At 42.7% G+C, this 17,961-nt stretch overlaps 1 protein-coding gene across 1 annotated transcript in view; it reads left to right on the top strand.

Moving 5' to 3' along the window:
* Lrp2 (low density lipoprotein receptor-related protein 2) overlaps positions 1 to 17,961 on the top strand; it is a 161,695-nt gene that overhangs the window by 45,696 nt on the left and 98,038 nt on the right. The window contains exons 5-13 of the mRNA NM_001081088.2: positions 2,273 to 2,383; positions 2,706 to 2,819; positions 4,233 to 4,349; positions 5,276 to 5,425; positions 6,762 to 6,881; positions 12,690 to 12,818; positions 15,004 to 15,173; positions 16,190 to 16,413; positions 16,982 to 17,188. Coding sequence (NP_001074557.1) covers positions 2,273 to 2,383; positions 2,706 to 2,819; positions 4,233 to 4,349; positions 5,276 to 5,425; positions 6,762 to 6,881; positions 12,690 to 12,818; positions 15,004 to 15,173; positions 16,190 to 16,413; positions 16,982 to 17,188 — 1,342 coding nt within the window. The remainder of the gene's footprint in view (positions 1 to 2,272; positions 2,384 to 2,705; positions 2,820 to 4,232; positions 4,350 to 5,275; positions 5,426 to 6,761; positions 6,882 to 12,689; positions 12,819 to 15,003; positions 15,174 to 16,189; positions 16,414 to 16,981; positions 17,189 to 17,961) is intronic.

Below are 17,961 nucleotides of genomic sequence, written 5' to 3'. Positions count from 1 at the left end.
TACATCTCTGGAAGGCAGAATTAATAAACGAGTTGTGTGACCCATTAAAGGCACTTTTGCAAAGCACAGCATCCCCATAACGAAAGGAGAACACTGATCTAAGGATGAATTCAATTTGGGGCTATTGTAAAATAAAGTTCGGAACAAATTTAAATTTTTAGTGAGATATTTTAAAACGCCCCGTCTTTTGGTGCTTCACCTTACAGTTTTCAGAAGTAGAAGCTCCCAGAGAAGGAGCAGACAGTGTCACCTGACAGCCTAACCACACTACTTTTCCTGGTTCTTCAGCATTCTTTTGGACAAGGGTCCAGCATCTTCTTCAACCTCTTTTTACTGTTTATTTTTTTTAAATTTATTTTTATTGTATGTGCATTGGTGTTTGCCAGCATGTATGTCTGCGTTGAGGCTATTCGATCCCCTGCAACTGGAGTTCCAGACAGTTGTGAGCTGCCATGTGGGTTTTGAGTTGGTGTTGGGTATTGAGAATAGCCAGTGCTCTTTAACTGTGGAGCCATCTTCCCATTCTCCCAATCCCCTTCTGTTTGTTTGCTCTTAGAATACTTTTTCAAAGCAATATGCTCACACATTGTGTGCTGGACATGACCAGATTGAGTCGTGGGTACTTTGGCCTTTGTTCCACCAATATGCTAATTCTGGTAACATACTGGTGGACCACACTTTAAAGTTAAGAGTTTGGATCCTTCTAGCTCCTGGGCCCCAAGATTCCAGTTACATAGGTGCCAGGTACACACAGAAGTCACCAAGACACCTGTTGCATATGGGGGAGGGAGATCTTTGTTTTTACAAAGGCTTCCTTTCCTAGTCTTCCCTAGAGCACAAGAAGTATGCCCTGTGGCTATCCATCCCCCGTGACTGTCCATTTCCCATATAGAGTATGAAGGGCATGCTCATTCATGTCAGTGAGCTGCTGGCACCTAGGACACGTTCATTTTATGTTGAAGCCACTAAGGTCCCTAGTGAAGAGCCTTCTGTTGAAGTCATGTGACTGAGTGGCTGCATGTAACTTTGGAAATTTAAAAATATAACGACACTGGTGACTCACTTTTGAATTTCTGGAAACTGAGGATGTAGGCTTATTTTTACTATAGATAACAGGGAGAAGGTTATTTGAGAGGTTATTTTTAACACTGGGGCAAGGTGAATGCAGTTTAGCAAGGATTCTGGACCTAGCTTTTGCTTGATAGGACTATCCAGGAATTATATGGCATACATTTATTAAGATTTATATATATATATATATATATATATATATATATATATATATATATATATATATATATATATATATATGAGTACACTGTTACTGTCTTCAGAAACACCAGAAGAGGGCATCAGATCCATTACAGATGGTTGTGAGCCACCATGTGGTTGCTGGGAATTGAACTCAGGACCTCTTGAAGATCAGTCAGTGCTCTTAACTGCTGAGCCATCTCTCCAGACCCTATATGGCATATCTTAATAAGCTTGTAAAACCTGAAGTTGGGTTCTTCAGTGCAATTTTAGCTTCAGGTTAGGGAGGTGCTATCCTCACTTTGAGATTTGCCTTGGTTAAAATTAGATCCAAAGACAACCAGAGAATCACCAGGAAAATAATCCTCAATGAGAAAGACAATCAGACCAAGGAGGAGATCACACTGATGTGAAGGACTATATATATATAAAAAAAAACTATTAAGTACGAAGTGACGCCACATGCCTATAATCCCAACACTAGGGCAGCTGAAGCAGGAGGGTCCTGAGTTGAGGACAGGCTAGCCTGGGCTACATAGCAAGACTCTACCACAAAATGAAACAAAGAGTAACAAAGTAAAGCAGAAACAAAACAACATTTAACTCCATAGCTGCCTATGGTAGCTCAATAGCAATAGTGACCAGTTCTTTCTCCTTCTTTCCTCCTTCACTTCCCAGAACATGTATAACAGTTCATGAGTTTCTAGAATGTGATTTGTATTGTAGAGGAGGAAGTTCCATTTTGAGTCATCATATGTTTTCTAATTCTTCAGCTTTCATCTCAAAAGCTACCTCTTTAGGGAGCTATCTCTCTGCTCCCATATCTTCCTATGGTGACTTTTTTTTGGAAATTTCCATATTCGCGTGTCATTATTTGATTGATGCATCCCTCACTCTGTCTCCGGGAGGTCAGGGGTCATCTCCTAGTCAGTGCCTAGCATATGGCAGTGTCTCAGGAAATGTTCACTAAAAGGATGCTTTTATTTAAGGTTTGCTTGCTATTTTTTTTTTCCTTAAACAGATTATCCAACATGTGATCAACTTACTTGTGCCAACGGAGCCTGCTATAACACGAGTCAGAAGTGTGACCACAAAGTTGACTGCAGGGACTCCTCTGACGAAGCTAACTGCAGTAAGTCACGTCCTTTAAAGGGGTGGTGGCAAGTTGAGGCTGGCTTATGCTGACTTGAGAGGGACAAGAGTAACCATCTCTTCCCAAGCCCTCGTCCACTGAATCCATATTAGTTGTTTGGAATCAGCCACCACTGGGAATATTGACACCATGGATTTTAGTAGAAGCTACATCCTGAGCCCTTTCTATTCCCCAAGGACTGGTTCTATCAGTACCCCACTGCCTAGTAAGTCAGGTAGGGTCTTCTGGTAAAATTAAGTGGTGACAACTCAACTGAAATGATCTATCTCATTTTCTCTCTCGTTTCAACCTCGTGTCCCAGCTACGCTGTGTTCGCAAAAAGAATTCCAATGTGGCAGTGGAGAGTGCATCCTTCGTGCCTATGTCTGTGACCATGACAATGACTGTGAAGATAACAGCGATGAGCACAATTGCAGTACGGTGATTTTTCTCTTATGCTGGGTCATGTGATAAGATGTGATAAGGGAGGGGTACTTTCCTCTCCCTTATACTAACATACCACTTTTTTTTTTTTTTTTTTGTCTCAAAGAAGTTTCTGTTTGGCAGAAGAAGCCAAAAGTTAATGGAGGAGCTACTGCTCCAAGCTTATTAGTATTGTGTGACCTGCATCCCCTTATCCTTATCCTCTAGGGATCATAGTAGAAGTGAAGAGTTGTCAGCTTGCATTCTTCCCTACATCCTTTGTGACAGTGTCACAATATGTCACAGGACTCTGATCTTTTAATTTTTTAATTTTTTTTTTTTATTTTTGGGTTTTCGAGGCAGGATTTCCTTGTGTCGTTCTGGCTGTCCTGGAACTCACTCTGCCTGGCCTTGAACTCAGAGATCTACCCTCCTCTGCCTCCCGAATGCTGAGATTAAAGGTGTTGCCCACTACCACACAGTGGAGACTCTGATCTTGACAGTAGCTCCAATTTCTGCTTTGATTGACTGATGCCTCATCTCTCTGTTTTTCTGGGAGCTAGGTCTTAGAACCTGGGCATTATTTCAGTGAGTGAAATAAAAAGATGGAGGCATCATGGAGTGGGTGACTAGGAGTGTTTTGGTGCAGATGAGAGTTACAATGCTTCTTTTTCCTCCTTTTTCTCTTCCTTCTCTCCTCCTCTTCCTTTTCTTCTTCACGTTTGTCAAGATACTAATGCTCCAACCGATGCAGATGCTTCAGTTCCCAGGATGCAGTGCAGGCAGGATGAACACTTTGATTCCCGCCCCCACCCCCAACCCCACCCCCACCCCCAGACTGTGCCTTTGCAGTGCTCATGTTGCATGCAATTTTAAAAACCTGCTTGCTCGCTCTCTTTCTTGAGAGCTCTTTCCACCCTCCCCGCTAGGCCCTGTGATCAGCAGACCCCAGCCTCACTCAGCTCTGCCAATTGCCAGCTGATGTTTTTTCCTTGAAAGCTGGGAGCTGCATTGCTCTCCGTCAGCCAACAACACCCTGCAGCTAGCTGCAGCCAATGACCGCCCCGGCTGTGCCCTTTCTCCTGCCCACCTTAGTCACCGGGGATGGAAAACACGAGACAGCCTTAACATTTTAAAACTAGCTAGATAACTCAATGGTTGTGAAGAATACCCAGTCCCATCCTTCTTGGCCTCCACCTCCACCACCGGCAGAGGCCCCAGGACCTACATGACTGTTGCTTCCTCCACTATACTGCCCGCTCTGAATCCTCATTCGCATCGCCTTTCTTCTATCTCCCCAGGGACCAGGAAGCCCCACCTTTCCACTTTGTCCAGAGACTGGACTCCTTCCTTTTTTATTGACACAACCAAGAAGCAATTAGGGAAACAATACCTGCACCTACAGTGCTCTGTTGCTCTCTTCCAGACTATGACACCTGCGGAGGCCACCAGTTCACTTGCTCCAATGGCCAGTGCATTAACCAGAACTGGGTTTGTGATGGGGACGATGATTGCCAGGATTCTGGTGATGAGGATGGCTGTGGTAAGGACCAGAGGAGATGCCTACCTAGAATCATATTCCTCCCTTAGAGATTAGAACCCAGATGTAACAACGTCAGTTAACCCTCTCCTTCCTGTCATTGAGGAACTTGCCTTATTATTTTTTCTTTTTTAAAGATTTATTTGCTTAAAGTATATGAGTGCTCTGTCTTCCTGTACATCTGCCTGACAGAAGAGGGCATCCTATTATAGATGGTTGTGAGCCATCAGTCGGTTCCTGGGAATTGAACTCACAACCTCTGAAGAGCAGCCATTGAGCCATTGCTCCAGCTCCACTTTTCTTTTTTCTTCAAGACTACTTGTTTTTGTTTTTTGTTTTTTGTTTTTTTTGATATTAAAGTCATAAACCAGGGGAAAGAGGGAAAAGGCAGTATGAGAGCCTTTAAAAATGCCTAGGCCTGTGGTAGTCTGTGAGTTTCGATTTTGAGTCACTGAAGGCTGGGAACATGAGGATGGAACTCAGGATGGGCAGGTGCACGTGGCTTCCTATCCAAGGAGAGTCTTCATTCGAGAAGGATATTGTCCTTAGTATGCCTTCTGCCACTGTCACTAGCAGTCCCTATAATTTTTCGATGTCCACTATATACAGCAGGTGCCTCTCACGGCTCCAGTTCCAGACAGAAGGCTGACTCTTATTCCGTTGGTTTTAGGTTTTGGTATTCCCGAGGAACACCACTTTTGAGTTATAACTTTCCTTTGATTATCAATGTTTGTTGGCAGCCACATTCAGAAAGTGTGCCATGTTAATAGTTGCATTTGATCAAAGGCTGGTGGTAGCCTTTATTTTAACAGATAGGTTGTTTGGATTTTTGTTTCTCATCTGGTCCATGTCTTCTCTTAACTATGGATTTTATTAGGAGTGTTAAATCTTTAGGGTGGCCCATAACTCTCTCTTTCCTTCCCTTTCAGAAAGTAACCAACGTCATCATACATGTTACCCAAGAGAATGGGCGTGTCCTGGGTCTGGACGATGCATCTCAATGGATAAAGTTTGTGATGGAGTTCCCGACTGTCCAGAAGGAGAGGATGAGAACAATGCCACAAGTGGACGATACTGTGGTGAGTGTGGGAGCTGTATATGGCTCACTTCCTGATAAGAAGGTTTCTAGACCAGACTCTCAAATGCAGAGAATATCAGCTGACATTTCCACAACAAAATAGCTCGGTTCAGTCACTTCATTGACATTTATTATGTCTCATGGCAGTTCTTGCCTATACCAGCCCACTGTCTAACCCACACTTGGTTTCACAATGGTGGAGAGTAGACCCTATCATTTGAACAATTTTAAGTCTCTGCAAGCCATGTTTGCTAAGGTATTGACCACATTCAGGTGAGGCCAGAGTGGAACAAAAGTATATGCCAACAAGGAAAGTTTTTTTTTTTTTTGAGACAGGGATTCTCTGTGTAGCTTTGGTTGTCCTGGAACTCACTTTGTAGACCAGGCTGGCCTCGAACTCAGAGATCCGCCTGCCTCTGCTTCTGCCTCTGCCTCCCAAGTGCTGGGATTAAAGGTGTATGCCACCACGCCTGGCTGGAAGTTGTTTTAATAACAAGTATGATGACTTTAACATGGGAGCATCTCATCTTGTGATACTAGGGCTCAGACATAAAGAATTATGGGAATTATGCCCTACCCATTGAACTTGTTACATACGTTTGATATCTTATCTTATCCTGGTCTTATTTAGATATTCTAAGACAAGCTTCTGATTCCTAGGGTGTGTAAGTTGTCTTCTAGCGGTTCTTAGGATAGGTAATGAACTGAATTGGCCATTTGGTATCTAAGCACCATTTTTGTCTCTCTCCCCCTAAGTCAATCCAGTTCTGAGAACATCTCACATCTCAAAGGGGACAATTTTGAACTTGATCTCATCATTTCGACACTAACTCAGTTGGTGATTGCACAGATGAGCACATGTCCTTCTAACTCCAAGGATCCCCTGACCCCAATACTTGTCATATCTAAAAGTCTTTCCATTCAGCTTAGAAGATTTAGTATAAAAGCTTCAGAATAAACAAATGATATGTAATCAGTGGCCAAAGTTTTGAGAAGAGATATTAACAGGAAAAACAAACAAAACTAATCTCCTGAAAGCCTACTATTGCAAGCCAGCCACAGTCAGAGCTACCAAAGCTTATGACCTGATTTTTCATGAATGGAGTTAACAGCCTTTTATGTCTACAGGTAACAGTAGCTGTAATATGAAAAGAAAAAGAGGTTTAAGAAACACAAAGCATTTGCTACGTGGTATTGCAGGAGGTGGCAGGCTCTCCTGCTGTATTGCATGCTCATTGTTTTTTTTTTTTTTTTTTTTTTTTTTCTGTTTGGAAGTTACTAGGTAAACTAGTCTTGTCCAGAGCCATCCAGTTAGCAGTTTCTTTCCTTCTGTTTAGGTACGGGTCTCTGCTCTATCTTAAACTGTGAGTACCAATGCCATCAGACGCCATATGGAGGAGAATGCTTCTGCCCGCCAGGTCATATTATCAACAGCAATGACAGCCGTACTTGCATTGGTAAGTGTCAGCTTGGAAGGCCAAGGGTCCCCCTCCCACAGTTCCTCATCCCATTCTTCCTTCCCCTTGCCGTTGAGGGGGTGCTCTCCCCCACTAGACCTCCCCCTTCCCTGGGGCCTCAAGCCTCTTGAGGGTTAAGTGCATCTTCTCTGCCACTGAGGCAAGACCAGGCAGACTTCTGCTATATATGTGCTGGGGGTGGGGGGTGGGGGGCTGGGGTGGGGTAGGGGCTCAGACTAGCCTGTGTGTGCTGCCTGGTTGGTGGCTCAGTCTCTGGGAGCTCCCTGGCATCTGGGTTAGTTGAGACGCTGGTCTTCCTCCTCTGGGGTCTCCCTCCCCTTCAGCTTCTTCAGTCCTTCCCTAATCCAACCATAAGGGTCCCTGAATTCAGTGGTTGGATATAAGTGTCTGCATCTGTTTCAGCTGCTCGTAGGGCCTCTCAGAGGACAGCCATGCCAGGCTCCCATCTGTAAGCATATCATATGATTAGTAATCGTGTCAGGCCTTGGTCCCCCCCCCCCCCCATGAGATGGATACCAAGTTAGGCCAGTCATTGGACTGCCTTTCCTTCTGTCTCTTCTCCAGTTGTAGTTCTTTTAGACAGGAACAGTTCTGGGTCAGTATATGTTTTGTTTTTTAGTTAGCATAAACAGTGTGGGGTTGTAGTGCATCATTTTCAGATAAAATGTTTCAGATAAAACTTTCTTAGTGTTACCAAGAACTATAATAGCAGGGTTTGCGTGCTGTTTTTTTTAAAAGATTTATTTATTATTATTATATCTAAGTACACTGTAGCTGTCTTCAGACGCACCAGAGAGGCCATCAGATCTCATTACAGATGGTTGTGAGCTACCATGTGGTTACTGGGATTTGAACTCAGGACCTTCGGAAGAGCAGTTGGTGCTCTTAACCACTGGGCCATCTCTCCAGCTCCGAGTGCTGTCTTTTTATATTCAGTAAAATAATCCAAAGAAGTTATTCTTGTGATAACCGAAGGAATGCAGTGTTTTTTTGTTTTTTTTTGTTTTTTTTTCTGTTCCCACCCCCACCCTTTTGATCCTCTTCTTTGCCTCTGCTTACCAAGTTCAATATCAGGTCTATATCCTAAGGTATGCCTATGGCCTAACTGTCTCTCTTAAGTGACTATATTACTTAAGTCTTCCGGTGTCTCACACCTGCAATCCTAGTATTTGGGAAAGGGAGGCAAGGAGATCTGGACTTGGCTGCATAGTGAGTTTGAGGCTACCCTGGTCTACAGAAAACTCTGTGGCTCATGCCGAGAGACCGAGAAAAGTCTAAAGTATTATAATCAACCATCCAGGTTTCTAATACTGTGAAGACATTTTGTAGGTGAACTATTCTTTGAGACAGTGATGTTTTCCCGTTCATTCTCATTGCACTGGGGTGCAGTCAAGGATTGAACAGCCCACACAGGAGCATCCTCATTGGTCTGGCTGGTGGGCTGCTCCTGTAACTCTGGAAGCCCTGCCCATCCATGTCTCCTGGCATCCCTCTGTGAGTGGCATTCCGTTTTCTTGGGGGCGGTGCTCATTTGTGGGGTGAGACTGCCCCTTTGTCTTTGGCAAGGGTCAGGCGTCTCTGCTCCCAGGCTGCCAGTGCACTGCCAGTCCCATCTCCAGGCTTTCCCTTCTAGGCAGTTCCCTTTTCTCTCAGTAGCAAAGGAATTCCAAGAGAAATACCAGAAACCACTCTCTCAGTATTACATCAGCTCTCCTTTTTTTCTTTCACAATCCCTAAAGCTTGCCATGGGGTGAGGACTGTGGGGGGTGGGGATTGTAGGGGATGGAGATTGTGGGTGGGGGTGGGGATTGTGGGGGGTAGGGATTTTAGGGGTTGTGGGGATTGGTATTGTGTGTGTGGTGGGTGGGAGTTGGGGGGTGGGGATGAGGATTGTGGGGGGTAGGGATTGTAGGGGGTGGGGGTCGTGGGGATGGGGTTGTGGGGGGTAGGGATTGTGGAAGGTGGGGGATGGGGATTGCATGGTTTAGGGGTTGCTGGGGTGAGGGTTGTGGGATGGTAAGGGGGGTGGGGACTGTAGGGGGTAGGGGTTGGGGGTTGGAGTGCCAGCTGTCTTGCAGTGGAAACTTGATAAGCCTTGATGTCTTTTCAGCAAGAGTGACTTGCTTTTACAGTGTGCCCTGTCCTGTGCTGCCCATAACCTGTTCCTCTGCCTCTTCTCCCCTTCAACGTAGCACATTTCCTGTCCTCCCATTATACAACCCTGAGCTCTGTGAGGCTTGTCTCTACAGGAGCTCCTTAAACGCAAGAGACTCGCATCGCTTCTGTTTCTAACTGGCAAGGTGTTTTGAGGTCTGTAGTTTTACACGTAGCCTGATAATAATGTGATGCGGGAAAACCAGACTTATCAAGCTGCCAGGTGTTTGTTTTTAGGGCTTACCCAACACTTTTAGTTAGATGCACAATGGGAACCGCAATGGCTGACCAGTGGCAGATGAGAGTTTTAAATTTCAGCGAATACCCTTCAGTCGCCCCACCCCCACCCCACCCCCAGGCTCTTTCTGGGACATTCATACAGACAGCCCCACTTAGAGATAAGCTCAAACGTCTACATTTGAGGGCCTTTGTGACTGGAAGGCCCCCTGCCACCTGCAGAGGCCTCTTCTGTGACCTTCCCTGTCAAAAATTCTCGAATGCATGGTTTATTTTTGAGGCTGTTTGTGTCAAAGATGACTTTTTATCGGTGTGAAGAGAAACTCTATTTAAATCAAATACAGGACGTTATGAAGCCAGATCTGCGCTCCTTTAAGCTGAGCTGGGAGTTCAGGAGAATTGTTTTGGTTTCTTCTCTGAAGCATTTCAACTCAGTAAATCCTCTGCAGGGTCTTCACCCTCTGCATGGCTGACTCGGTAGACTTGAGGTGTGGGGTGCCTTCTTCCACGGGTCTCTCCACTGTACGATTCGGTGGTAAATCAAGAATAGAGCCGAGTAATCTCTACATGGGATCTGGTGTCTTTCCACCATTCATTGGCCCTTGGTAGTTCTGACCTGGCAGTGGAGTTTCTGTGGCATGCAGGAACAGTTTCCTGGGCTCATTGTTTCTGACTGACAAGACAGGCTGGCTGTTTGTTGACAGAGTGACATTGTGCTGCTGAGGTCAGGGCAGGGAGGCCATTCAGCACGCAGGGTTTCACACAGCCAGGCAGAGGTATCTTAGGTGATCTTAGCCCAAAAGTAGGGCTTGAATTTTGTCAAAGCAGTATTTGTTGGTACTGGAGTTGGGCAGAGAATAAGAAAGGGAGGGATAGACATAGATCGATGTGGAGGGACCATGCATGGGCTAGGATTCATTTCGAGCCGTTTCCACGGCGTTCCTAGTTTCGTGAAAGTAACTGCTCTACTTTTGTTTCCGTATTTTATTCGACTGATGATAGATGTTTAATTAGTCTTCATTTTTCACAGTTAGGGATCTAAATAGCACATAGGTAAATAGGTAAATAAGGACTTACATGGTATAATGAAAGCACCAACTCAGAAGTTGTCCCCTAACTTTCACACACATACCCTGGAATGCATGTAAACACACACACACACACACACACACACACACACACACACACTTAATAAAAATTAGGTGGTATCTGCTCATAGTGACACTCTTTAATGCCAGCAGAGGAATTTCAAGGCTAGGATAGCCAGGTCTACATAGAGACTTTATTTATTTATTTTTAATTTTTTTATTAGGTATTTTCCTCATTTACATTTCCAATGCTATCCCAAAAGTCCCCCATACCCTCCCCCTCACTCCCCTACCCACCCTCTCCCACTTCTTGGCCCTGGCGTTCCCTTATACTGAGGCATATAAAGTTTGCACGACCAATGGGCCTCTCTTTCCATTGATGGCCGGCTAGGCCATCTTCTGATACATATGCAGCTAGAGACACGAGCTCCGGGGGGTACTGGTTAGTTCATATTGTTGTTCCACCTATAGGGTTGCAGATCCATTTAGCTCCTTGGATACTTTCTCTAGCTCCTCCATTGGAGGCCCTGTGATCCATCCAATAGCTGACTGTGAGCATCCACTTCTGTGTTTGCTAGGCCCTGGCATAGTCTCACAAGAGACAGCTATATCAGGGTCCTTTCAGCAATCTTGCTAGTGTATGCAATGGTGTCTGTGTTTGGAGGCTGATTATGGGATGGATTCCAGGATATGGTGGTCTCTAGATGTTCCATCCTTTTGTCTCAGCTCCAAACTTTGTCTCTGTAACTCCTTCCATGGGTGTTTTGTTCCCAATTCTAAGGGGCAAAGTGTCCACACTTTGGTCTTCATTCTTCTTGAGTCTCATGTGCTTTGTATCTTGTATCTTGGGTATGCTAAGTTTCTGGGCTAATATCCACTTATCAGTGAGTACATATCATGTGAGTTCTTTTGTGATTGGGTTACCTCATTCAGGATTATGCCCTCCAGGTCAATCTATTTGCCTAGGAATTTCATAAATTCATTCTTTTTAATAGCTGAGTAGTACTCCATTGTGCAAATATACCACATTTTCTGTATCCCTCTGTTGAGGGGCATCTGGGTTCTTTTCAGCTTCTGGCTATTATAAATAAGGCTGCTATCAACATAGTGGAGCATGTGTCTTTCTTAGCACTTGGAACATCTTCTGGATATATGCCCAGGAGAGGTATTGCAGGATCCTCCGGTAGTACTATGTCCAATTTTCTGAGGAACCACCAGACTGATTTCCAGAGTGGTTGTACAAGCTTGCAGTCCCACCAGCAATGGAGGACTGTTCCTTTTTCTCCATCCTCGCCAGCATCTGCTGTCACCTGAATTTTTGATCTTAGTCATTCTGACTGGTGTGAGATGGAATCTCAGGGCTGCTTTGATTTGCATTTCCCTGAAACAAACAAATAGATAGGGATTATAATCAATACACTTTCCTAATGCCAGAGGCTTAGCTGGCTGTTCACAGTTAGATAGGGAGAGGTCAGGGATATGAAGAGTATTTAAATGTGGTAGTAGTTGACCAAGGACTGGACCATTTGAGCATCCTTCAAACTTTATAATTGTGAAGAAAGTCTCTTGTAATGTTGTATGTGTCATTTACATTAGAATTCCTTGTCCTTTGTGTGTGAGATGTGTATCTCTTTTATGTAAGGGACGTTCAGCCTTTTAAATGCATGAGTAATTTAGGAATAAACAAGATAATTTTAACGTTGCTTATGACTTTGACGTCAAAGCGAAGGCACTTGGGTAAACAGAAATGCCCAAATACTTAATTTGAAGCTACAGACCAATTTTTTTTTTTAAATGGGTCGCTTTACAAATTCAAAAATAATGTTGCTCAGTAGAACTTTCTGGGCAAATGTATATATTCCTTCCTGTAGCTTCACTTTTCTTGCATTCAGCAGTCACGTGGAGATATTGAGGACTTCAAGTGTGGCCGACAAGGCTTAGACACTTACGTTTCTGTAACTAGGGGACACATGGCTAGTATTGGAAAAGCATAGGTACAGGGGAAGTATTTTTGCCAAAACGTATTCATCTTGTAAGCCGATGTTAATTAATGAGACAATGAGACATAGTAATGTGGGTCTGTGGGTACCGTGCCAGGAACCCCGGTAAAAGCGAGCCTTCCTAGGGACAGTGTTCTGGGGCTTTTTTCCCCTTGATGAAAATACCAGTCTTAAGCTTCTGCTTCCTGCTTTGTATACTTCTCAAGGACTTAATAATTTTTCTGGACAAATTCTCCAATATTTCTCACTGGGAATCCCCAAGAAATGCTGGTGAACAAGATTATGAATGTGTGTCTCTCCCACGGCAGATTTCGATGACTGCCAGATATGGGGAATTTGTGACCAGAAGTGTGAGAGCCGACAGGGCCGTCACCAGTGCCTCTGTGAAGAAGGTTATATCCTGGAGCGCGGGCAGCATTGCAAATCCAACGACTCCTGTGAGTACACAGCAGCTAGCTTCCAGTATCTTCCTTCCATAGCCAAGGCAAAAGAAATAACAGTATTCATGTCTGTGGCAAAGCTTTATAACACCACAGAGTGGAGGTAGTCTTTCGGCCTGAGAACAAAGATAAGCCTTGATTGTATATAATTATTAAGGACTGATTTGCATATTCATGGTGTATATTTCTAATATTTTCTTCTTTTCTGCCTTCCCTTTTGCAGTACTAGGTATTGAACCTAAGGCTACCAGTCTTCGTTTTTCCCCAGAGACAGGGTTTTTCTTTGTGTGGCCCTGGCTATCCTGGAACTCACTTGGTTTTCCAGGCTGGCGTTGAACTCAGAGATCCACTTGCCTCTGCCTCCTGAGTGCTGAGATTAAAGGCGTGCGCCACTGCTCCGCTGAGTTTCAGTCATTTTTAATGGCTTCTTTACTGACCCAGGCTATTGTATCACCCAATTAATTTTATTGTGGAATAAGATTTATGGCTGCAGTTGATTGGCACAAATGTTTAACCTTTAATTAATTTGCCTATTACAAAGGTTGTCGAAATTATATGTAAGAATAATTTAGAAAGTTTCAAAATGGCCATGCTAAATTTGTTTTACATTTTTGTGAACATCAAATTCTAGGTATTCTATGGATATTCCTAGACTGATGGAGATCAGTCTGTCATAACTGGTTCGGAGTGTTGATTTTAATTCCTTTCCTCCCTCCCTCTTTCCTTCATTACTTCCACTGATGCACATGGCCAGGTCTTAGCTCTCAGTTCACACTTGGCTTTTAAATGCCTCTGGTGCCTTCTGAAAGTGCACTGCTCATGTGACCCACATGAGCAACCATTTTTCTTTTTCTCTTTCTTTTTCTTTTTCTCTTTCTTTTTCTTTTTCCTTCTCCTTTTCTTTTTCTTTTTGCATATTACATATGTATGATTTTGACAGCTACATTTATTCATTTTTGAATATGATATATGATTATGATATATAGATAGTATGCCCATGATCAGTTTGGAGGGATGGCATACGGTTGTAATCCTAGTACGTGGGCGGTGGGAGTTCAAGGTCATCCTCAACTCCTTAATAAGTTTGAGCCAACCTGGACTATGTGAGATCCTGTCTCCAGACAAGAAAATAAAAGTAGTTTCATGTTAAAAAAATCCATATTATGTCCTTCCATCCTTGATTCCTTCTCCCAAGTTTTATATTTCCTTTGCTAGAAGCAATTGTTCTTCATTTCAATCTTAGAGAATTTAAAAATGCAAAAGCAAAAGTAGAGTTATAGATTTAACCCCATCCTTCATGTACCAGGAGCCATGAACATTTGCTAGTGACACTCAATATTTTCTAGACTGTTCTGTATAAACTCTTCCATGGTTGTTATTATCATTATTATTATTTTGTGGAAATTTATGAGACAGTTTCTTACACTGTAGCTCATGCTGGCTTTAAACTGGATAGTCCTCTTGCCTCAGCAGCAATTACAGGAACGAACTACCACTGTCTGCTTCAGTGATTATTTTATATTGTATGGCATGGTACATCAGCTTTGAATGCATGTACAGCTCTACAAAAACATCTTTTTTATGTGTCTGAGTGCTTTGCCTGCATGTGTGTCTGTGCAACAAGACATCCAGAGGAGGGTGTCAGAAAACCTGGAACTGGAGTTATAGAAAACTACAAGGTGTCCTTCAAGTTGTGGGACTCAAACCTGCATCCTCTGGAAGAGAATCCAGTGCTTTTAACCACCGAGCCACCTCTTCCCGCTCTGCACATAATTTTATAAACCAGCCAATCATATTTTTTTGTACTAACAGGACTCAGTGAGTGATTCCATCATGATATCTTGTATACTCGAGAATCTATCATGTGGACTTGGATCCACCAGAGCCATATCTTCCTGGATTCTTTAAAATGTGTTCTGCATTTAACAGAGCATGAGCATACATGCGACCGTAAGCTGTCCAAATCAAGAGACTTCCTGTATTCTTTTCCTAACTGCATTGGACCAACAGTGAGGACTCTGCTCTAACCCACTGATTGGAACACTTTGTTAAGTGTCTTTGTGAGGCAGTTCACCTTCTGTAAGGCTGGGAGAAGGATTGTGTCTGCTTGTCTCATTGGAATCATAGAGGCTGATACTAGTTGTTCCTCACTGTTTTTGGCTGTCGTCCTTCTCCCTTGCAGTCAGTGCGGCCTCCATTATCTTCTCTAATGGTCGGGATTTGCTAGTTGGAGATCTTCATGGAAGAAACTTCCGGATTCTAGCAGAGTCTAAGAACCGTGGAATAGTTATGGGAGTGGATTTTCACTATCAGAAGCACAGAGTTTTTTGGACAGACCCCATGCAGGCGAAGGTAACTAGAAAATTCAAGGGCATAGCTTATGGGCCAAATGGAACCTAAAGCACAAAGTGTTGATAGCTTTTCATTTTGGGGGGAGGAGAGGGGAAAATTCCTTTGTTTTCTGACAAGAATAGCCCTTGAGATATTTTATGTTAGTCAGCGTTTTTTTCCCATGCTATACTATTACATGTGACCTGTGAGACAAAGACAGCTATTATTTGGATTAGCCTTGAGCAACTTTTAATTTTATTCATAAAGGAGTCCAAAAGCCTAATGAAAAGAAATCATAGACCTTTCAGAGCTAGATAGATATTTAGTCGCCATTTTGGAAACTTGATCATTTAAAATATAAAAATACTCTTCTTACTTGCATGATAAAAATCAGATTTTTTTTTAAACCTTCATCTTGCACATGGAATTGTAATTGAAGGTTGGGCAAAAAAATTGTTTTTTTTTTTTTTTTTTTAATGTGATGCTCAAAATCTCATTGCATTGTTTTACTTAGAAAGTAAGATTGATTTTAGTTAGAAATTTGACTATAATATAGATTCAGATTCATGAAACATACATTTTAGAAACTGCTAAAAAGTCATGGAATTTTGTTTATTCTTGCTGCATTTCTTTTAATGTGAAACCAAGTGTGTCTTTAAAACATTCTAATTAAGGCTAACACACAAAGTTGAATTTTGATCATTAGCAATTCTTATTTGAATAAAACTAAAAATCAAAACAAAATACTATCATCTTTATCAAAACAAAACAAAACAAAACAAAACAAAACAAAACAAAATAAAACACTCTACAAAACTCGACCATGTATTTACCTTATATATACTGAACAGGATCCATTTTCTTCTGGTAGCATTGTAGGGTTGAGGTAGTACTTTCTATCTATCCATCCATCTGTCTGTCTGTCTGTTTATCTATTTATGTATCTACTATAAGTAGATACATATAGATAAAAAATATAGGAAAACAGGGTTCATGCTCAGGTTTAGGAAGTATAACAATTGTGTCATTTCTTTCAGGTTTTTTCCACTGACATTAATGGCTTAAATACCCAAGAAATTCTTAATGTTTCTATTGATGCTCCAGAGAATCTGGCTGTGGATTGGATTAATAATAAACTTTATCTGGTAGAGACAAGAGTCAACCGCATTGATGTGGTCAACTTGGAGGGAAATCAGCGTGTTACTCTCATAACTGAAAACTTGGGGCATCCTAGAGGAATTGCCCTTGATCCAACTGTGGGGTAGGTGACACCCATTCCTCGCCATACACATCTAATCTGTCCTGGATTCATTGAAGGTTAATTCTGAGTTCTTTCAGTTCTGTACACTAGAACCTATGTTTAGAAGGTTCTTAGGTATAGAGGCTTTAGCAGAGTTCACTAAATATTAATCCATGTGAGGAGATGTAATCCAAGCACGCCTATTGGTGCCTCGGAAGCACCTGTTGGTGTGACTTGTCGTCTTCCTATTTAACCATATTTGCCTAGCTCGGGGTTCTGTTTTGGTTTAATCATTAACATAACATTAGCATGCTCCACCTATGTTAAGGGGATTCATTTGAGCATGAACTGGAAGACAAAGTTGTTAAAGAGGGAAGGCCACTGTGACTACTCTGCTTCAGAGTGGAGCTCTCCTGCTCATCATCAGAGTGAACCAGCACAGCACACCAAATGCCTACTTCCCTTCAGGCTTAAATGCAAATGTCTTATTAAAACAAATATTTGATTGCAAATGTTTGCATATGCGAGTTTTAGGAGGATAAAGTAAACTTGCAAACAGACTCTTTCATCTTCTGCTCTTCTTTTGTAGCTATTTGTTTTTCTCAGATTGGGGAAGCCTCTCTGGGCAACCCAAGGTGGAGAGAGCCTTCATGGATGGTAGCAATCGGAAAGACCTGGTAACGACCAAATTGGGGTGGCCTGCTGGGATCACTCTGGATCTTGTATCCAAGCGAGTTTACTGGGTGGACTCTCGTTATGACTACATTGAAACTGTAACATATGATGGAATTCAAAGGTGAGGGTTTTTTTTTTAATGGCTTTATAAAGTTGGGAGGAATTGTATAAATATGAAGGACCAGAATTAAAATCAATTTTGTGAAATGTGAGCATGATTGATCTTTGTGTTGACTTGTGTGCCCAGTGACCTGCTCTTTCCTAGCACCAGGAGGCAGAGATGGATGGATCTCTCTGTGAGTTTGAGGCCAGCCCAGTCTACATACAGATATACTTGCCACAAAACAACCAACCAATCAACCAACAACACAAAACATTTATTTTATTTTTTATTGCTATTATTATTTTTATTGTGTATGTTTTCATCTTTTTGAAGAGCCCCATTGTACTGTTTTCAGGGCTTGGTAACATTTTTTCCTTGGATAATAGTTTCTCCTTGAGAAATCCTCTCTCTACTCTCCTGTGTCTAATCAAATGATTGTTTGTCAGCTGTGGTACACATTCTTTATTTCTCTCCTTTTCTCAGTATCTTCTGCCTTGTTTTTTTTTTTTTTTTTTTCTTATTTCAGCAGTTCTGGCCTGCTCCTGCAATAATTCTGATCTGTGGACAGTTTCCTCCGACAGTTATGAGTGGTAGCACTGTATGTTTGTCAGGTGCTTACCTGCATTCCATTGTCTGGCCTCCTAGTTGTTGAGGACTGGTCTGTGGTGGGATGGGATATTGCTGTCGGGGAGTCATCCACCAGATTTCAGATCCTGACTCCATCTATCCATCCATCCATCCATCCATCCATCCATCCATCCATCCATTCACCCACCCACCCACCCACCCAT

The sequence above is a fragment of the Mus musculus genome, chromosome 2, assembly GCF_000001635.26.
Source record: "Mus musculus strain C57BL/6J chromosome 2, GRCm38.p6 C57BL/6J".
In the NCBI taxonomy this organism is placed as follows: domain Eukaryota; kingdom Metazoa; phylum Chordata; class Mammalia; order Rodentia; family Muridae; genus Mus; species Mus musculus.
This window is presented reverse-complemented; position numbering and strand designations above follow the sequence as displayed.